The sequence below is a fragment of the Pungitius pungitius genome, chromosome 1, assembly GCF_949316345.1.
Source record: "Pungitius pungitius chromosome 1, fPunPun2.1, whole genome shotgun sequence".
NCBI classification, from domain to species: domain Eukaryota; kingdom Metazoa; phylum Chordata; class Actinopteri; order Perciformes; family Gasterosteidae; genus Pungitius; species Pungitius pungitius.
Window position 1 is genome coordinate 12,725,226 of NC_084900.1, and position 22,688 is coordinate 12,747,913.

The following is a 22,688-nucleotide window of genomic DNA, read 5'->3' on the forward strand; positions in this document are numbered from 1 at the left end:
ACTATAAAGGTCATGATTTACAAGTAGGCATGAATACAGATGAATTACTATGTAATGCATAAAACTAAATATATGTTGATTATGCCAGGATTGGAGCATTGGAATAAAAAAAGGGATACACCATTTTTTATCTTTGTCAGTCTACAATCAAAATACTTAAGGATACTTAGTCAGATCAATTGCAGTACTAATTGAACCCACAGTATTTCTTTTGAATTGATATTGTTTATCCTGGGGTAGTAATTTGTTATCTCATTGCAGGGAACTTCATTTAAGGTAAAGAAAAGTTTATAGTCTTTAAAGCTCTTTAACACTGCATGATATTGCAGTTATTGACCCATTGCTACACTAATAATGTGAACTACGATACACAGTGCCACCTGCCAATCAGTTACTAGCATTTACACCATTTCACACACCTTAGCCAGAGCTACTGGAACAAGATTGGCATTAAGTGTCTTGTCCATGAACATACTGACATTCAGATTAGCAGAGCCCATGATCAAAACCGCCAATCTTTTAATTCTTATCCAGTCACCCACAAGTTGTTGCCTCATATTTAAAAATCTACTCAAAGAATATGGTACGACAAACTTCCTTTCTCACATAGATGAGAGTTTGAGCAGATAGTTGCATTGTTTAAAAGTACTTTAGATTGTGTAGCTTACCTGTGTGAGGCAGGAATACAACTCATCTTTACCTAATATAAAAACCCAAATGATCACAAGATATTCCAAATGTCTCTCAATGATTTCTTAAGCAAGTTGAGCGTCAATTGGGTCTGTCACTTTTTCCCTGCCAGCCAAAGGTTCGACCTCCTGTATTTAATTATTCCCCTCCCACCATTTACCCACAGTGTTCCATTCAGTGACGCACGCAACACTGCACTTTGTGAAGTGCAAACCCGCTCTTCAAGTTGACAAGCTTAGTGTCACCTTGATTTAAATACAAAGCCTAGACGTAACATGTTGGCATGCAGCACCATAAGGCCTCCTACATTGACACTTGCTGGTTAGCTGTCCAGTCTACATTCATTATTTGTTTTACATGAGAGTAATCCCAAAAGCTTTCCACCAAATAACACCTTGTATGCATCATACATCATTCAGCAGAGTTGCTGACGCCGTAGTGTAGTGGTTTCCCCTTTGAGGATTTAGGAACATTGTAAGCCCCCACCGCAACCAACCAACCCGACCCACCCCAAATGGGTTCTACCTTCCAAACTTTGTTCCTTATTGCTAGAAACATTTACACTTTTTAATACATTTAATTCAGATGTTTGCTTCTAATCCCATTTTAATCCACAAAAATCAATAATATATTTCAAAAGTAGTGTATTTGGCACTTTTATTTATTAACTAAACACAAATAAGGTGTTTTTTACATGTAATATTCCCTTTACGCATCATCAAAATACTAAAATTATTATAAATCTCAATATATACATTGATGTAATAAAGAAGGTTTGACAATAAGTTACCCTCCGCAATCATAACATCAAGTTAATATTAATATTAGGTGTAATTTTTTGCATTATTTTAATGTTGAAAAACATTCAGATACATTATTTCAATGCATAAATATTCAGTGCTAGAAATTCAATCACCTTTTTATTTCAACCCCCGATGACACAGATTTACTTTCATAATGGTTCCGCTGTGTGAGACAAACTGACAAGAGTGGAGCTCGTGTGTAAGTATCAACGGTGTTACGACTGTGGTCATATGTGTACTGTAGTCGGCTGTGTGCGCCCTGTGTTTTTCCTTTGCTTCTTTCTTGCATTTCATTTCCCTCATGCAAATAGGGGTGTGCCATGGCCATGTGTGGATTGGTGGAAGGGGTCCTCTCCGCACCGTGATTGCGTCCGTCCGTTGGAAGAGCAGCAGGACCTCCTCCTCCTCCTTTTTGTGTTGTCAAACTTTGTTCATCATATATACCGTTTCTTTCAGTTGTTTTTTTGTTTTTGATTTTTAGAGACCCAATACTCTATCGAATGCGACCATGTGGTTTATATATCTATCCGGTAATAAATACGACTCTAGCGGCAGTTTACAAAACATGTACCTTCTGTTTTTTTGTTTTTTTATATGTCACCAGATTTGTATTGGAGCTTGAGTCAGACTTTGTCTCACTCTTGGCTCCTAAGGCTAAAAAGTAAATATCTGTATCCATACCCACATGAGTCCAATCAGCATAGGCACGGCATCATTTGAACCAACAATGAAGCCTGAAAATAGAATATTGTGGCCGTAAGGGCAGGAGAGCAATCTTTTTTTAACTGTATTTTGACACTGCTGTACACTCTATAGATGATATCAACAAGCTGTTTTTTTATAAAATAGTTTAGATTTCTCAAAATTTTAAAGTTTAAATTGTTTCTCTAACTGGCAGACTGGCAAAGCTGAAAAAAAATTTATTCATATAAATTCAATTATGAGCTAGACAGCTGAAAAGTCATGGACTGGAAAGACCTAGAGGAGCTGAATATTGAAATTTTTGAACTGTTTTAATAGCAGGGAATGTAGCACTCTCAACAGAAATGAGATCCAGATAATCCAAAGACAAGGTTTGCACCAATTAGATGTAGAGATACCATGGTGAATGGAAAGAAGAAAATGTACTCCCAAGCGAGCAGGATCAAGTTTCACGCGTGAGCAAATTAGATACTTGATAAATGAGCAACTTTGGCACACGTGAGAGTGACTTTTGCTCGTGACTGTTTGCCCGTGCGCATGGACCTCATATGCGCTCTCTGATTTTAACATTGATTTGCCTTCATGGCGAACATCCTGTGAAAGCAGCAAATACTGCTTTGTGACAGTGGACCCGTACTGTAAATGGGTTGAAGTGTTACCATCAGCTAAATAAGATGCACAGGTAGTAGCTAAAGCATTGTTTACAGAGAATATGTCTGGTTGGAAAATACCTGCATTAAATGAAGTCTCAGTATACCTTGGTTTTAACATTTGCCACCGCTGTTCCTATCACCCACAGAGTGCAGGTGCATTGGAGCGGGAGAATGAACAATCAAGGCAAAATTGCGAAAAGGCTTCTGTACTGTTCTCTTTGTGTTTTACTTTCAAAAGGCATTAACATAAACAGCCAGCCAAAATATATTATATTGTGATAAACTGAAGTAGAGAAACTTAAAGTCACTATTCATTAATTAAACACAAAGAGCATAAACAATTACATTGTCATTGCTTTCTGAAGAGGGAGGTGTGCCGGGAACTGCAAGGCTGGTGGTTCGAACCCTGACTGCTCCATACCCCATGTTGAGTGTACCTGAGCAAGACACACAACTGCTCCCCAGGCAAAAATGTTTTAAGTGCAATGGCCGTTGCTTTGGATAAAAGCGTCAGCTAAATGACATGTAATGAAGAATACAAACACAGGATTGATGTGGACTGTAAATGTAATGCCACATGGCTGTGATTATTTTATCTTGAAACAATAAAACAAACCATGAAAGTTAACTTAAACCTAAACTCCAACATATTGACGAACAGCTTCAATGAAATTGGATTGTCATAGTTAAAAGCACTACCCCTAGTGGTGTTTTATATGCTTGCGCAAATAGGAAAACAAAGATTGCCTCAGAACTTTTGAGATAGAACTTTATTCACATCAAGGACCACAGGAGGGCGCCATTGGAAGCGAAGCAAAGGTCCACACTAATTGCTGGGCCATTTATATGTGCATCCCCAAAGTAAGTTAGCAGCCCTCTAACCAGACTGGATCACGCTGTGTCCGCTTCGACGTAAATTCCACTAGCCATTGTATCTGACCCAGTGATGTAGCCACTTTACTTTGTAATGCATGAGTCACAGGAGCCGCAAACACTAGTGTAAAAACACAGGTACTAATATATGATTCTTGTACCAGTGGAATACAGCACTACTGCGTCTAATAATTAAGCAAAACATGTCTACTATCAGAAAGGTTACTCAGAAGTTCAATCATGAATGAAACAGATCAAAGGCTCAGCCCTCAGATCCCTCCATGGTTCCAAACTGGCCATTACAGTACATGGCAAAAGTAAATAAAATATATATAAAGTACATACATAAAAAAATAGCACTGTATCAGACATCTTAAAGTAATATAGAAAAAACAAAAAAACCTTAAAGTAGTGCAATATATGCAACAATACAATAACCGATATCTTTGGTCCAACCTGCGTCTAGAAACATTATTGGAGAGCTTATATATCTCTATGATGTGTCAAGGTTATATGTAGTTTTGTCTTAAACTTGTTTACTGTTTCCAGGTCAAGAGGTCCCGTCACTTTAAATGTATCAGCAAAAAATGTATTTGGGGATTTGTTTGTGTGTATGCTTTATAGCAGGTCAACTTGATAAAAAAATGTATTTGTTTGCAATAATGTGTAATTCACTCATGCTTAAACAGCTAAATTCATCATTGTAAAAAGGGTGCAAAAAGCATCATAAAATTGCTCCATTTAAAGGTTCCATTGGCAACGTCCTATTAACACAACTGTGGGGACTGCCGATAAAATGAGACACAAAGGGACATAGGGCTTCAGCTTTATGCTTTTGACTAGTGGATTGATTTAAAGAAGGAAATATGTAAAATCTCAGGTCAGGCTTCATGTGTTGGACTGAATGCACATCCAGAGTATCAAAATGTTTCTTGATATGAATTAGTCAAACAGTGAATCTTAAACCCACCAAAATATGTTCCAAGTCTGGATGATAAAGCGGGGTGATTTAAATGTTTGTCACTCGATCTGTGATGATAGATATTTATTTCCTCAAATTCACGGTCAGATGAGGATCTCCACCATTTCTTTTTCCACTTCCTGTTGGGTCGGTGTGGCTGGAGCAGAGGCCTGTTGATGTGGATGGGACTGGAGGGGGAGCCTTCGTTCCAAGGTATTACTTTGAAACACTGGCACATCTGGAAAAGAGTTGACAAAAGAACATCTATACAGTCCAGAATTTCTGATGATCCAGTCAATCTTTTTAACATTGGTACTTGACTGTACTGTACTAGTATAGCACCTGCGCTTTAATACCATCACGTCATGAGAACATGTTGAGGCATATGAATTGGGAGTTTTTAGGTGTAGTTATGGAATATATAAACAATTACCAAAAACCGCCTATTATCGCCTCAAGAATATATGATGGATTAGAGCACTTATGTCTCAACATGATTTGGAAAGACTTCATGCATTCATCTTCACCAAGACCAAGAAAGTGTCATGGTCTGGGTTGTGCTCGGCCCACTAATTGACTGGCGCAGGTGGAATTCATTCCCCAATCAAGCTCCAGGCTTGATATTCTCCAGCTATCCACTCATTTTTTTGCCACATCGTCACTTAGCAAACCAGGAACTAATGCTACAGCTGAAACGCTCAGGAACTGTTACCACCTCGTTAACATATTTTCTCAGCTTCAGGATCTCTGCCGTTAATAATTGATAATCTGCCCTTTTGGCCTATTTTCATAACAGGGATTAAACCAGATTCTTTTCAAATTCACACAGTGTGATCTTGAAACCTCGGGCTCTAAAAATTGCATTTTGCCGGAAGAAATATTAAACTGTGTGCAGGGAGCATTTTCAAAAACCAACATTCAAGTTGTTTTAACTCGACCATACTCTCATTGTGGTGGCGGGCGTGGTTTCGGCTCGGCTGCTCGGGGAATGGTGACATGGGAATGAGGTAATGAACCTCCAGCTGAGGGCAATTGACAAGGTGCTTCCCCTTCTATTTAGGAGTGAGACGGGAGCGAGTGCGGGAGAACGGCCAGCGCGAGCCGGAGAGATGGAGAAATAAAGTAGTAATACTAATAAACTATATACCAAACTGTGAGAAAGTGTCCGTCGGTCATTCCGATCCCCTACGAACCCAGCAGTTACACTCATATAGCATGAATCTGTAAACATCCATATCATTATTTTTAACCTATTATATGGTTTTTAGAAGATATTGAACTTTGCAAGGGGTGTGGCTTAATCTGGCAAGACTTTTAGCTTCAAAAGGCCCTATGAAAAAGCAGAAAAGTGAAGGAGCTACCCAGCCCGGAGGAAGCCCGGGGCCCCCTTTTGGAGCCAGGCCCAGATAGAGGGCTCGACAGCAAGCGTCTGGTGGCCGGGCTTCGCCGTGGAACCCGGCCGGGCATAACCCGAAAGAGTGACGCGGCACCCCAAGACTCTAATCCCCATGGGCTGACCACCTGTGGGGGAAACCGATGGGGTAGCAGTTCGCAGGGTGGCAGTGACAGTGGGGGGTCTAGGTGGAACAGACCTGGGCCGAAGATGCTGGCTCTGGGAACGTGGAACGTAACCACTCTGGGGGTGAAGGAGCCGGAGCTTTTTTTCATATGATAATGCTAAATGTACCAACTATTTTTCCAATTATGTAACTGTTTGAGGGTTGCTACACCCTCGGCTCTGGAACCACACTCCTGGATAGGGGATGGACTGGTATTCTACTCTGGAGTGGCCCGTGGTATGAGGCGCCAGGCCGCTGTGGGGATACTCACAAGTCCCTGGCTGAGTGCTGCTAAATTGAAAAGAAATATGAATCTGTGTAGGGAGCGTTTTTTTTAAAAACACCATTCGCCATGAAAGTTGGTTAATCTGGCAAGCCATATAACTTACAAATGAATTAGCCTGCCCTCACCAATATTGTAATATGTGTAAACATTGAACCCCTGAACACACCCTAATTCTTTCATAATATTTAAATAATAGGGGGCGCTGCAGTTAATTGTTGGGAGCATTTTCCAAAAAGCACCCTTCGCCATGACATTTTTTAGTTGTTTTACTAGATCATACTTTTATCTAATCAACTCTATATTTTTCATATAGCATGACCTTCTCACCCTGTAGACATCCATATGATCAATTTTAATGGCACCACCTGAAAACAGGAAGTTGGATGTTTTTTTTATATTTTACACCCTGCTCCTCACAGGCTATGCTCCTCAAAGGTTAATCTGATCCCTCTTAAAAGTTCTTAGCAGAGAGTTAAGACCTTGATAATGCTTCATTGTGAATGTATTATAAGAATCTGATAATCAGTGGCGAGAGGGAGCATCGGCAAAGTTGATCCTTCGCCAAGAACAACTAAACCGTTGTAATGTTTTAGACTGTGGGCCTGAATAGTTGCATCAAAGTCATAGCGCCACCTACTGGTAACAGGAAGTAAAAAAATGTAGTATCCAGTAAACGAAGGTGGCATTTTGAGAGGCTTTAATTTCTAAAATGGTAGATCAGATCAGAATGTCCTCTCTCTCTCTCAACCTCTCTGCCTGAAGTGGAAATACTGTGTAACTGTTGATTGTTTCCTTTTAAATCCCATCTGAAACTGATTAGAAGTTGACTGGTGAAGGAGATTGGTAATGGTTGACATTTCGCATCGCTCCACGCGGTTAACGACAGCTGAATCACACTTTGTCCGACGGCCGCAGGAGTTCTTGGTTATATTTCTAGCCGTCCGGCCGGTGCCCCAGCATGCGTAGTAGCGAGGACACGTCCAACTCTGCTCGCAGCTTTAATTCATTTCTATTTACAACAACTTTGTATTACGGCCAAACATTATTCATGGAAAGGTTATTGCATGTGTTTTCATGAATTTCCCTCTAAATATTGGAAAAACATGAATATTGACATGCTTTTTTTCGTATGATAATGCTAAATGTACCAACTATTTTTTGGAGTATATTTCCAATTATGTAACTGTTTGAGGGTTGCTACACCCTCGAACTGTTACATTATTGGACAATAAAGTACAGCCTTATTGCTTTAGTATAGTGTAATAATGATAATACTCTGAGACATAACAAATAAATTGTCTTCACAGAGCAAATTTCCTTTTTAATTGTTATCCAGGCTGGCGATTAAACAGATTTGTTCAGGAATTCACCAGCTCATACTAATGTGTTGGATAGAAAGGGTAAGCTGACCTGCTATGCGGTCAGGGATGTAGACAGGGCTGGGGCTCAACAGGCAAGCAGGCAGCGTCATGCTCTGCAGGCCCGGAGTGCTGAGCTTGCTGGTTTCCTGACCCTGTCCTTTTTCGGTTTGCGTGCAACTATCCCGGCTGCTTGTCTTCGAATGTCCTGTAGTCATGGGGGTGGAAGGAAGCACTGGTGAGGGAGATGATGAAATTGACCCTGTCCGGAGAGACTCGTAACCCGGCAGACCTGCTGGAAGAACATGTGATGAGACCAATCTTTAATCACAAGCACAGTAGTAGTAGCACATTACTTTGTAAAAACAGAAAGTTTAAGGTTCTTACACAGGCTACCCTTCCAGCTGGTGTCCTTGCGTTCTTTGGTGATGGAGGAGCTACCGAGGCCCAGGCTGTGAGAGAGCACTCCTGAACCACCAGAGCTAGTATTGGAAATGGACATCAAGGACTTGGTGGGCCTCATGGCAGATTGTGCATCTGACTTGATTGGCTCCTTCCTGGAGCGCTGGTGAAGCACCTTGATCATAGCATCTTTCTCTATGATCTGAGCATGAAGGTTCTTTATTCTGAATTAGGCAGAAAAAGAGAATGTCAGTATGTGCGGTGCGAGGGCAAGGAGGGAGGACTCAGGCGCGGAGTTTCAGGCAAAAACTCAAAACCACTCAAACCTAGAAAAAGGGGAAGGAGGGAAAAAACAAGGACGAGACAGGGACCTGGACTTGAAACAACAACATATACAACCCAACCCCCTCCTTTGTTCTGATTCCCTCCCCCCGTGTGAACACCAGAGCAACCGATCGATCAATGCAATTTAAACTGTAGGAAACTTAAACACTTTTCCAACAATACTTCTCTATAATATATATATATAATGTCAGTACGGTGCATGTGAGGGACAAGGAGGGAGGACTCAGATGTGGAGTTTGAGCAACAAAAAAGACTTTATTAGTCACATTCTAAAGTAACTCAAAATCCCTCAAACCGACCAATGTGAGAAGGAGGATAAAAAAAACAAAGACAAGACAGGGACCTGGACATGAAACAACAACAAATACAACTTACATGGCATGGGGACACAACGCAACACTAGGACATGCAACAGGCATCTGACATCTAATGACGTGACAAGAGACAAGAGACTCACAGGGCTTAAATACATAAGGGAGGTGCAGGTGATTGGACACAGCTGGAAACAATCAGACACGGCAGACAATTACAGGGGAAGACACAAGGCAGGAAGTGAAGTTACCCCAGGAACACAAGAAACATGAAACTACAAAATAAAACAAGACAAGAACCCAAACCGTGACAAGAGAAAGGATCAAACGTCCATAGACAATGAAACCCTAAGAGCTATAGAAGTGATTTGACACCACCAATTATTCAATTCATCTGGATTAAGTTAACATGAAGTGACTAACTGGTTCCTCATTTTTTCTTAAAATTTAGTTGCTGCCATGCCCTCTTTGTCCGCTGGTGGGAGTGTGCTTACGTATGGTTTTGTGTGTCCATTGGGGCAAAACTGCTGTGCGCAGGAAAAAAACTATTTATTTCTTGATGGTAGGGGAAACACTGACTTAAATAAATTTAAAAAAGGTTGATTGCTAACTAGCTACTGTAGCTGTACAACAGTAGGCTATTATTACCTGCTGCGAGGACAGTGTCATCAGAGTAGTGTAAATCAAGTATTAAAATTGGCTTAGGCACCGAAAGGAAAGACAAATGTGCGTCGTTTTGATAGTCATTTAGGGAGTCACTGTCTTATCCTAGTTGAGGAGTGCAAGGTCAGAGGGCAAAGCAGAAAGTGCCAACCAGTCAGACACAGATCTAATAAGGGTGAGAGTTAGAGACACACCAAGCACCATAAAACACTCACTCTTTGTTCGTTATGTTACATTAATGTTAGGAGACCACACATTGGATGTGATTGGATCTTGTGTTGCAGTGGGAGGACCTGCTCCTCCTCAATGCTAGTTTAGGGCCAATAGAAATCTTTCCTTTCATATCAAGCTAAAATTATAAAGGACCGCCTGCTGCACTTGAGACCATTGCAGTGGTGGTCAGAGCCAAAGGGTTGTCCCCGATGGGAAACCTGGCCGTCCGATCAAGGTCACACGACGGTGCCTGCGGGTTCTGGCTAGATGGAGGGACCCTGGACTGGACTGGAGACTCCACCCCGAGGTGGTAGAGCTCCTGTGGAGACACTTTGGTCGTGCCGAGGTAGACCTGTTTGCTTCCAGAGAGACGACACACTGTCCTCTGTGGTTCTCCCTTACGCATCCCACCCCGCTAGGGGTGGGATGCAATGGGGCAGGCTTGGCCGAGGTCACGCCTGTACGCCTTTCCCCTGGTTGCTCTGCTCCCAGGGGTTCTGGAGAGGGTCCGTCAGGACGGTGTCAGTCTACTGTTAGTAGCCCCGTACTGGCCGGCCCGAGTATGGTTTGCGGACCTGATATCGCTCCTAGTAGGTCCTCCCTGGGAGATTCGAATCAGGGCGGACTTGATGTCGCAGGCGTCGGGGACCATCGTTCACCCCCGCCCGGAGCTATGGAAACTATGGGCGTGGCCCCCGAAGCGGGCCCGCCTCTTAGAATCTGGTCTCTCGACCGAGGTCGTTAAGACCGTCCTTCACTCCAGAGCCCCCGCTACCAGGAAGGCAAAGTATACGTGGCGGCCTTGTCGGCGACTCATGCCCCACTGGATGGGCGTTCTCTGGGGAGAAACCCACTAGTATCCCGCGTCCTTCGTGGCACTCTGAGGCTGAGGCCACCAGCCCATACAAGAGTACCGTCTTGGGACCTGGCCATCGTGCTAGAAGGTCTCCGGTGCTCCGTTCGAGCCCATCGCAGAGGTCGCAGTGGAGTATGTGGCTCTTAAGACCCTCTTCCTGCTCGCTATTTCTTCCCTCAAGAGAATTGGAGATATGATTTCACACTACGGTCACTGGCACATATGGCGGAGTGGGTATTGGCGTTCCCACAGCGTTTCCACGCAGCTCGAGTTCCCTGATAGGGAACGCCTCCGGTTACGTATGTAACCTTAGTTCCCTGAAGGGAACGAGACGCTGCGTGTCTATGCCATACTCATGCCCGTGGCACTTGATACGGCCGTTCAGAGATGAATGGGCTTGTGTTTCGGGTCCCTTTGTAGCTTCCTGGTCCTGTTACTATACTGTGTTTTTTATTTATTAATATTATTTTTAATTTCATAAATCATTTGGGCAATGGGTGCCCTTTCATTTTGGCCACCTTGGGGACTACAAGAAACGGCTGACCTCTGTGTTTGCCAACAGGACCTTCTCCACAAAGTACTGAGTCATGGTTTGGTAGGAGATCAAATACGTATTTCCTACATTCAAATGCAAATTAAAGTAACTTTTATATGGTGGGATTTTCTGCATTTTTTGTTTCATATTCTGTGTTTTAAAGTTTGAATGAACCTCACATTACAATTATATTCTAATAATATATTCAAGAGATCGAATAACTATTTCCTCCTTTTTATCTTCCATCGATATACACAAAATTGAAAATATATTGTCCTACATATCCCACAATACTAATTTTTTGTTGAGGAATAGTGATAGTTATTTTGGCACATTTTTATAAGTTCTGTGAATGTATTGTCTTTTTTATAGTAATAAAAATCTTTTTTATACAAGTTTCAGGAATGCAACTCTACCTGGCAGCTGTAAATCAGGAAGGCTCTGTATGTGGAGAGTGCTTTACCTGGTTTCCATGTCTAGACAGCGCCGATTGGCCATGAGAATGTCTTCTTCTTCCTTCTGGATTCTAGCCTCCACCGATGTGTCATAGCTGATGCTTGGAGAATGGCTCATTACTGCAATAGATGTATCCCTGCAATGCAAGAAAGACTAGCTCAGCCATCAGACTTCAGACTAGATGGTTGACCTGTTCTCAATGCCTGTCAATAGGGACTCACTTTAAAAAAATGCAATAATGATTAGGAGGCGGGGCGGTGGTGGTTAGTTCTCGCCTCACAGCAAGAGGGTCCTGGGTTTTAAACTTTTGTTGAAAACGGCAAAAGTAAGGTAATTTATAATAATGTGATTTGGGTGCTTGGTGTTGGTTTTCCTCTAGCTCTGGGAAGGTTTCTCATAGAGAACTGTAAATGATATGTGCTGATTCAGGGTCGAATGGCGGTGTTGTTTGGTATCCCGTGAAAACATGGAAAAGAGCGATACAGTAGGAGGAACGAGAGACCAGATATGCACCAACACAAGGAGGAGCTGTGTCTCATTGGAGGATTTTGTAAAATCCGTAAATTAGAAGAGAAAAAAATGTATTGCAAAGCTTGTCGAGCAGCTGGTATTTCCTCTGGTGGCTTGCAGCCACAACAAGCTAATACGCTAACATGATGTTCGGGTAGCTGGCGGTCCTTTTCGGGGTCAATGAATTAATGTGTTGACTTGATCAAGAGATACCGTCACATACCAGGATACCATCAGAATCTTTCTAAATACTGTGATATGAATTTTTGACCATACCGCCCAGCCTTAATTTGCATAAAATATTTTATAAGTGTGTAACAATTGTTGGAGTTGTATTTGGAGCATGTCCAAACTGATTTTGGGGTTGTAGCACTTTAAGATTTCCAGCAGTGTGTGGCATTATTATTATTATTGATCTTATTTGGCAGAAAAAAAACACAAAATTGTCTGTCGCCTTTGACATAGTTCGTAATAGGTGGGTTAACGTAATGAAATATGATGTTTGCTGACTCCTGAAACGGGGGTCAACATTTCCACCCAAAGAGACAAAACACCACACCAGTTCCCAAACCTTTTAGGCTACGCACCCACTTCTACAACCCAACTGGGTCATGCCCCCTCCAATTCCTCACACTTAAAACCCCCCCAAAAGAAGCAGTCTATTTATAGCTGCATTCAAATTGGACCAAATGACAGAACAGTTTGCTAACACGTGGTGTTTATTTACAATATTTAGTCCGCTGTTAAACACAGTTGGACACAGTTTAACAGCGGACAGTGTGAACACAAACCGAACAAAGGGGCCATTGCAACGCTGTATCATCATAATCCTGAATCAGAACAAAGCAAACCAACTATATAAATACTCTGAAACACTGCAACAGTTTCAATAAATGCCAGTTACATGACTTTTTTAAACAGCAATAAGGATGGCGATGACACACGCACAGGCTTAGAGGCGGATTGCACCATATTTCATTTACAATATACTATACATTACATACGTTACATTAAATACAAATTTAAAGTGATCACCAGAAGTGGAGGAATTTGAAATGAAACAGTAAACCACATAAAGAACAAATAGTGGCACATATATAGTCTCAGAGAGCAGAACATATTTGTATGAATGCAGCTGAATAAATGGAGTCTGTAAAGCTGATGTTAGCTGCACAAACTAGGGTAGTGTTTTAATAAAAGGAGAGGCTGATGTGCATTTATTTATTAAACTCCATTAGACTATGACGTTTTCTCTCGTTTACCCCCCCTAAATGGCTGAAACTGTAAGCAGACGCATTTAAATAACATGAGTTACTTTTTTGTAGAGCATAACCAAAAGCAAGCAAGAGTGGGCCAAATTTCAAGTCAATCCTGCATTGCAGAAAAAAACTGGCCAAATATGGTACTTTAAAAATACAATAGGTTCCTCTACGACTAGGAAGGACTAACAACTGCTCTTAATTCTATATTTTGCTTTTATAGAGTGCGTGTGTGTATATATATTTTTTTAGGGTAAGTAGAAGGTGAGCGTGTTGGAGGCCGTGAGTATTGGAGCGATGAGGTCATTACCGTCTGGAATTAGCGGCTACCAGGCCAGCGGCTAAGAGGCTAACGGGCTAAGACTGCGCCGCGGCGACGGACAGGGAAGCAGGACGGAGTCTCCAGTGATAAATCAATAATGCATGGGAGTTTGAGGTCACTCTGACAGTACAGAAATAATTTAGCAGACCCAATCCAATGCCTCTCCCATGCAACGGGGGTATGGTATGAGGACCCTGACTAGAAGTGCAAGTGAAAAGGGTAGCTACATATACACACACACACAATCAAGTTGTTGTCTTTACCTGTCTTACATTGATCTTTTTGTGGGGTGTCCACCAGAGGTTTGTGTACATTATATAGCCCAAACACCTGAATGCTCTGAGATACCAAATTAGGAAAAAATAGATAATTCAGAAGAACGTATTCCCTATATTTTAAATACATACATTTAATATTTATATATATATATATATATATATATATATATATATATATATATATATATATATATATATATATATATATATATATATTGTTGTATTTTCTGGCATCAGCATTTTATTTTAATACCTTTATTTCAGGGGTACTTTGTATAAAAACACATTTGACGTATTTCTGCTCATCGGTGGGCATGCGCTGTCCAGTTGCAATTGGAGAGAGATTGACTGCTCTCTTCTTAGTGAGACTATAATTTCTACAATAATTTAAAATTCATCTTGAACATAAGTAAGACACCAGAGTCTGAAAGAATGCCTTAGTGAAGGAAATATCAATAACTGTCGTGTACATGTACCTCTCAGTGGCGACAGAGGCAGCAACGTCCAGGGCAAATTGCCTCATTACACTCTCCTCCAAGTACTTCTGCTCCCATTTGGTCATGTCAGCCTCCAGAGCCAGGATCTGCTCCTCCTTCTCCCTCAACTGCTCCATCAGCGCTGTTGCATTGTTCTCCGATGGCACTGCACCACGGCTCTGAGTGCCTCCCTGTCGCTGGGAGGGATAAGAGGGGAACCAGAAGAATGAAGGAGTCAGAACAAAATAAGTGGAAATGTCATTGGTGGATTCAACATAAGATCTGTACCAAGCTGTTTTACCTTCCAAAAGTATTAGGAATTGCTGTTTTAGCAAGATTCAATTGTTAATGCTAAAATGGCTCTAAAAAGTCTAAAAGATAAAATGTCTTCAGGTCAACATCTCCAACATCGTTGTTAGTATGTGTGTCAAAAGTAGTGAACTCAAAATTAACTAAACATCTAAAGTGTATATGTGTCGAGGTGTGGGTTTATTTCCTAGTACTTTCCTGCCTCTTGGGTCCATGGGTTAACTTCACTTACTGCCACCGTGTGTTTTGTGTGTCATGTGATTTAATGGTTGTGTACCTGACTGTGTCCAATCACCTGCATCTTCCCAGTGTATTTAACACATATACACTTCAGCAACAGAACGTGTTATCAGCTAATATTTAATTTTCAACTTTAAAATGTTGTGCATAGATAAAATGATTTACTAGCAGAACTGGTAGAGTCATTCGATTTGTATACAATTCATTAATATGTTTGCGACCTAATATATACATATGAAATGGGAAGATGCATAAGCACACCCTAGTGGTCTCTTCATTCATTGTCTATGTAAACGTCAACCAGTATAGGATGTAGGACCTAGGATGTTACCTGCTGCATGCGTAGCGACTCAAGCTCTCTTTCCAGTCGAATACGGAGGCGATGCTCAAGTTGTTCCCTCTTCTGACATGCCCCCTGTAGCTGACCCAGAGCTTGCTGCATCCTCTCTACCTTTTCCACATAGACCTGCTTTTTCTTAAGCTACAAACACACACACAAAATGTGCATTCAACATATTATGACGAATACATGGAAAAAATGTGAAAGAATATATTAAACATCAGACTTCAAGTGATAATCCGTTGGAGATCCGTATGAATTAAACGTACTGCACATTTTACATTGTTGATTCTGTCCATACTGGGTGTCACGGATGGGACAGGAGTCAGCCAGGTGGTAAGCACAATAGTGTTTATTCACATGATTGCGGAACCAGACGGAGATATGGTGAGTATGCAGACAGATGGTAATCAGGATGTAACTTAGCTGAAGGATAACTCTGACGGAGGATTGAAGACTGGAGATAGGACTTCAATATGAAGGTTAGCAGGTGATCGACGGAAGGGATCCAGGTAAGTAGCGGGTAAGTTGCGCGAGAGTCTGTAGTGTCATGTAGAGACCGGACCAGACAATGAGTGTGTGAAGAGGAGTCGAATATAAGGGGAGGCGAGTCCATGATGGTGCGGACTCTATAGGAGGAGGAGGTACGTCATCCAGAACGGTTTCTGTGGGAGGAGTAGTGACAGGTTCAATGAAGGGCTTCTACAGTGACACATGGAAAGATGGTGAAATCCTGTATTGTGGAGGAAGATCCAGCCCAGAGGAGTCTGAAGAACGCCCGCCAAACCCTTAAGATGAACTGTCCAACACTATGTCTTCAGGGATACCGAAGTTTCAGGAAGACATGATTGAAGAGGGCCTCCGCAACCTCAAATGGCGTAGGAAGTCCCGGCAAAGGGATCAGCTTGCAAGCCTTCAAAAAGCGATCCACAACGAAGAGGACACAAGTGTGGTTACTGGATCTGGGAAAGTCCGTCATGAAATCAATTCCAATGTGCGACCAGGGTCATTGTGGGATTGGAAGTGCCACGAGCTTGGAGGTGTTGGTAATGGCCAGACTGAGCATCCCCGAACGTACCTGGAAACATCCTGAGAGATGGATGGCCACCAGTACCGATTACTGAGGAGCGAGAGGGTACGCCTGCTACCTGGATGTCCAGAACCCAGAGAGAACCTCAAACTGGTGATTGGCTCCCTACAGCTAATCCCTCCATTCCTCTAACACGAGCTTGGTGGCGAACAGCTCCCGATTCCCAATGTCATAGTTCCGCTCCGCCGGGAACAGCTTCCTTGAGTAGAAGGCGCTAGGATGGAGTTTGGGAGGATCACCCTGCCGCTGTGAGAGAACCGCTAACTCCTGTTCAGGATGCGTCCACTTCAACAACAAACGGTATATGTCTCAGTTAGGATCAACCAAGATGAGAGCAGTCAGAAAGGCTTCTTTTAGTTGTTGAAAGTCTAGGATGGATTCAGGAGGTAAGGACCGAGACCTGGACCGGCCCTTTAGAGATGAGGGCAGAGGAGAAATGTAGTTGGAAGGAATGCATCACTGCATTCCAACTAATGAACAAGACACAATTGGCCTGCATTGGCTGTTAAGTTTAATAAGAACATCATGGCTGGAATTGTTCATCTTCACAGAAGCTTCTTAGACTTAAACCCAAATACATAGAGTGATGCGGTTACCTCCTCCTCAAGCTTTACCACTTTGGCTTGGGCGTTGTTGAGGGCATGGTCTCGGATCTCAATGTATCTTCTCTGGTCCTCTGTGGTAAAACGTAGCGCATTCAAATTCATCTCCAGCTTCTCCCTCTCACGGATCGTCTCTTTGTCTTGAACACATGTACAAACACAGTCCATTTTCTCCTTATTTAAAAAAAAAAGTTATTGTTATGCAAGGATGTTGTAAATACTATAAACCAGGGGTGCCCACACTTTTGCAACTCAAAGATCAATTTCAACCGACCAAGTCGTGGGGGGGGGGGTGATAAAGTAGTAATGGTAACCAAACAGAACAGGGCTGCATGCCAAACAAATGCAAAATGAATCGATAAAAAACAACAATGAGCCTCTCATCTGTCGGAAGGGAGGGAACTGTGACAACCATTCCACATTCACATAGTCATTACTCAACGACTTGCACTGATTGGAGCCAGCTAGGGTTTTTAATTTGCATTAGTTTCCGTTAGCTCTGGCAGCAGTAGTTTAAAAAAAATAAATGGCAGACAATCTATTGACACTGCCTTGGCGATCGACCAGTTGACCGCTCAACCTATTGGGCACCCCTGCTATAAACTTTGATTGTTTGTGTTTTTTCAGTCATATCCATGTCAGATACAGGTACTCACTCTGTACAAGCAGCTGGGAGATGATTTTGTGGTTGTCCTCTGAGCAGTCACACTCCTTAGCAGTGAGCTGCTTATTGGCTGTCTCCATGCGCTCTTTTGAACAACGAAAGAGAAAGATTTGCTGAAAATATTTTGCTTAATAGAAGGAAGCAGCTGAAAAGATGTTATCAAAAGGAGCAGGCAGCATTAAACTGGTTTTGGTCTTCACCGAGCTGAAGAAGTCACATCTATTAGTATACTTACCTCTAGAAAATGAGTGAGACCAATTACACCAGGGGTGTCGAACTCATTTCAGGTTCGGGCCAGATACTGCCCAGTTCGACCGAACGCAGACCATTTAATAAATGTATGTTTTTTTATTTTTTATCTACCGAGGCAGACAACATGTGCCGCTGTCGGGGCAAAACAAACACGCACACGTAGCCAAACCAGTAGGTTCAAAAACCAGTAGGCACGTAACAACGGCGTTCGGCGAGGAATAATCCTTTCTGCGGTACAACCCGGCTTCGTTCAGTTTACTTTTAAGAGTCCTCAAGCTGGCGTTTACACCGTGTAGACTTGACATCATGTCCACGATTACAGCTTACGAGTGACCCTCGTTAAAATATTGAACGCAATGATGCAGTATGTCTGGTGTTTCCGTCTGGTCCTTTAAAAACACCGACCACACGTAAAGCAAAACCGCGTTAAACTGTTCATTTGTTTGCCACAAAACGGGCAAAACATGCCTCGGCCGCAGTCCGTGTTCGGACGGTCACCATGAACGTCTTTGTCGCCATAAACTCTACAACCAACGACAATTCAAAAACACCGTGCTCAACACTTCCGTCACTTCCAGTATGTAGTACATTCCCTTTCCGGGAAGAATCTGTCATATCTAAATTTGTTTCGGGATTGGTAAAAGTGTTTAGCGTCTTGATGATTTGTTTTCTAAAATGTAAATTCATTTTCTAAAATGTACATGTGTTTTCTAAGATGTAAATTTGTTTTATAAAATGTAAATGTGTTTTATAAAATGTTAATTTGTTTTCCAAAATGTGAATTTGCCTGGAGCTTTGTAAAAGTGTTTCATTCTTTGTAATGTTGCTTTGCACTTCAGGGCCACCGTACATATCCCCCGAGGCACAGGCCGAGGGGGTGGAGTGGCAGCAATTAATGACTCCTGCCTTTTAATAAACCTTAAACCTAAACTGGATTATAACTCTTTTGAAAGCCTGACTTTTAGTCTTTCACAATCAACCTGGAAAATACTCCAGCCGGTTCTCTTTATAATAGTGTATGCTACCGGAATCTCCTCCTCCTGCCAAGGGTTTCAGTCGATGTTTATCGGATAATGCTGAAGCCTCATTTAAAGAAGCCGGCTCTTTGAGAATTGTGCTGGACAGTATTGCTCCCCTCGAAAGAAGAATGGCAATAAGAAGGAAGTTCGCCCCTTGGTATAACCCTCAAACCCGGAACCTAAAGCAAACTGTGCAGAAACTTGAACGGTTATGGCGATCCACCAAATCAGAAGGATCTAGGCTAACTTGGCAAGACAGTGTTAAAACATATAAGAAGGCTCTCCGTAACGCAAGAGCATCTTATTACTCATCATTAATCGAGAAAAATAAAAACAACTCCAGGTTTCTCTTCAGCACTGTAGCCAGACTGACACAGTCACAGCGCTGTCGAGCCGTGTATTCCTGTGGACCTCAGTAGTAACGACTTTATGAACTTCTTCAATAATAAGATTCTGAGAAAATTGATGGCCCCCAACCAGAACAGACCCGTCGTAGAAACCTTGGATGCAGCCGCGGGCCCTGATACCTACTTGAATGGTTTCTCTTCCATCAACCTTGATCAACTGACTTCTACAATTTTGAAATCCAACTCTTCCACTTGTCTCTTGGATCCGATTCCAACTAAGCTGCTTAAGGAAGTTTTCCCGTTAATTAGCACATCCCTACTGGATATTATGAATCTGTCTTTGTTGACAGGACATGTACCACAGTACTTCAAGGTAGCTGTAATTAAAAAAAATCACTGTTAAAATATTCAGCCGCCATAAAAATCATGGTTACAATATTCAGCCCAAAAAATTCAGCCGTGAGACACCAATATCCGGGACACTAAGGAAGAGCAATCGATTCTAGATTCAAGATCAGGAGCGTGCGTCAAGCAAAAGGAGCGAGCACCCAATACACCTTAGCCATGTCCAATAATAACGGGGCTTGCATACGCGGTTAACCGACACGGACAAAAGGCCAAAAAAGACGGTTGCGATTTAAACGTGACAGTGCAGTTTTCGACCGGCACAGCTTTTAACCGTCTCAATACTGCAGACAGAGGAGAGAGGTAGCAGCAATTAAAATTACAAATAAAAAATGGTAGGAAGAAAAATAAATATAGCAAAATTTGAGAAAAAGACGAGTGAGACAAAGAAAATGAGAGAAAGGGACAGGTGAGAAAAATGAACAAATCCCACTGGAGGGTCACGCTGCCCGCTAAGCTGTGATTGGTCTGCTAACTACATCCTTTGCGGAGCCTCACATTTCCGGTTTCATAGCATAATACAGTCATTATTAAAACAACGATTTTTTACGAGAGAATGGATCGGAATGAAGAGCTTTTGTCGGAGGAAATCCATAAATATGACCATTTATACAACCCGTCATTGGCGGACTATAAAGACGCGCGGCTGGCCTCCAAGAGGGAGATCTCCGCCAACGTCGGTTAAGTAACAGGCACTGAATCAATATAATAATGGCACACATAGCTGGAAAACTTAAAGTCTGAGCTACAAAGATAAAAAGAAATCAGTTTGAACATGCTCCAAACACAACTCCAATTACACAGTTATACAATAGTGTATACAAATTTGTAAAACTGAACCCACACTGTACATCTGTACACTTTTCGATCAAAGCTACGAGCTAACAAAACAGAGCATTCCACCCTGAATCCGCTGATTTAAGTTTCATTTCTCTCAGACAAACCGTCCCAGAGCTAGGGGAAAACATACACCAATCACTCAGATCACACTACTATTCTTCATTCAATCATAAATTGAAGAACGCACAATTTCCAGGGGTTTTTCTTTCGGTGCTAAATGCTAATGGATGTGTGTTTAACTTCCACTGCATTCCCTTTCCTTTTAGGGTCTGATTTCATGGGTAGTGGGGGACTTGTCTTGCCCTTGCCTTCAGCCTGAAGATTGTGATGTTTTTTCTTCTTTCAGTTTGCTCACTAAAATACCTAGATGTGAAACACAACATAGACTCAGCTTAATCCTATTATGTATTGGTAAATCATATTTAGCCTAAATGTTTAGAAGTGATGATCAGATAAAGGACCCCACTGTAAATACAAAATAGATGACATAGTAAAGCTATTGCAGACGAGCACTACCAAACACTCTTTGATCTACTCGAAGCCGGTCTTAGCTGCTGCATCCCTGGATTTATGAAGCTTGGTAAAAAGGTCTTGTTGCTTTAGCAGTTTAGCTAGCAAGGCGTCAGACATCCTTACCCGCTCCACATCAGTCAAAGTTTTGTATTACTCCGCATTTGCTCTCGTAATGGAGATTCAAATTGTAATCCTTAAACACTGCGCCTTGTTCTCTGCAAACCAAACACACAGCATGACCTTTGACTCTAGTGAGTAAATACCTTGTCCATGTTTAAAACTACTGTGTAAATCTTTTTAATACAGGCTGACATTTTAGTGTTAAACGGTGATTTAGATTTTCCGTTAACTCAGTTTTTCCATGCACGTCAAGTGACGCAGCAGCAACACCTGCACTAATAGTTGTCAGGATTCGTGTCTGGCCCGTCTTTTGCCTCCGTTTTCCTCACCAAGTATCCCTCCGTCATGTGTCTGTCATCTCCCTGTTTGTTTTGTTTGGCCATGTGCTTTTTGTGGGTGTGTTCTGGGTCCCACCTCTAGACACCGCTCATGGCCACATTCCCGAGCGGTCCACAGCTGCGACTAACTCGTCACTGGCGGTATTTCAACCCCCAGTCTTTTTCGTCTTTTTCCTCGGCAGTCACCACTGTCGATCTGTGAGTTCCGCTGCCTGACGTTGTGCGTTACTGACATTGTCTCTCTCCGTCTGCAGAGTTCCTGTACTCCACTTGCCTCCGACGTCGTTTTTTGGGGCAACCAAAAAAATTGGTTACCCGATACTGGCTCCTGTGGTTGCATTTGGGTCCTAATCCTTGTTCTCCCGTGACAATGATTGCAAATTGAAAAGAAAAAATGATGACTTCCCTCAGGCCGTACAATGCCCAGGTCTGCGATAGGGTAACTATTAAAAATCGATGGCTGTCTAACCCTATCTACCAATTATTGTACTCTTGAGATCAATTTAAGAAGAGGGCAGGCAAGACCTTCTTTAATTTTAGTTCAAGTTTAAACAATATTGACTAGTCATAGGAAAGAAATAAAACTTTCATCTAATCAATCATCTAATGGTATTTTAAATAATAATGCATCACTGCAATGGTCCGACAAACTTTCCAATAAGCTTCTTAGTTGTGACTAGAGTGAAAATGTGCTTGTGCTCTCACCTCGGAGGTCTCTGTTGAAGTCGTGCAGCCGGCGCAACTCCAGCTCTAGTTTATTCCTCATGGTTTTCTCCAGCGCTTCCCTCTTGGATGAAGACTTGGAAAGGTTTTCATATGCCTCTGACACTAGCTGGATCTCTGTTTCCAACTGCCAACAGACACAGGAGAAACGTAAGAAAGTGTGAAGAACAGGCCTCACCTAAACTCTGTTTACAGCCTGACCTTGACCAAAAGCAAGGTCTTTACTATTCACCCTGCCATGTCGGGATGTTTGTCATAAACGGATAATCCAAAGAAAGGAAGAATTATATTGAAGCACAAAATGTGTCTGTCCAAAAAATTTTAAATAGCTCCCGCTGTTCCCCTGAACTTATAAAGAAAAATAATAAATGATTA

The 22,688-nt window shown here is 42.1% G+C and overlaps 1 protein-coding gene across 5 annotated transcripts in view; it reads right to left on the reverse strand.

The window, feature by feature from the left end:
• Positions 1-3,612: 3,612 nt before the first annotated feature.
• Positions 3,613-22,688, reverse strand: part of amot (angiomotin) — a 31,151-nt gene continuing 12,075 nt past the window's right edge. For 4 of the 5 annotated variants that reach the window (XM_062562086.1, XM_037480329.2, XM_037480332.2 and 1 more), the window contains 9 exons: positions 22,296-22,440; positions 17,749-17,841; positions 17,087-17,232; positions 15,392-15,541; positions 14,512-14,708; positions 11,674-11,802; positions 8,273-8,511; positions 7,938-8,180; positions 3,613-4,920 (listed from right to left, as the gene is read on the reverse strand). In XM_062562086.1, coding sequence (XP_062418070.1) covers positions 4,787-4,920; positions 7,938-8,180; positions 8,273-8,511; positions 11,674-11,802; positions 14,512-14,708; positions 15,392-15,541; positions 17,087-17,232; positions 17,749-17,841; positions 22,296-22,440 — 1,476 coding nt within the window. In that variant the 3' untranslated portion in view covers positions 3,613-4,786. The remainder of the gene's footprint in view (positions 4,921-7,937; positions 8,181-8,272; positions 8,512-11,673; positions 11,803-14,511; positions 14,709-15,391; positions 15,542-17,086; positions 17,233-17,748; positions 17,842-22,295; positions 22,441-22,688) is intronic. The other variant, XM_037480330.2, reaches the window with a different exon arrangement.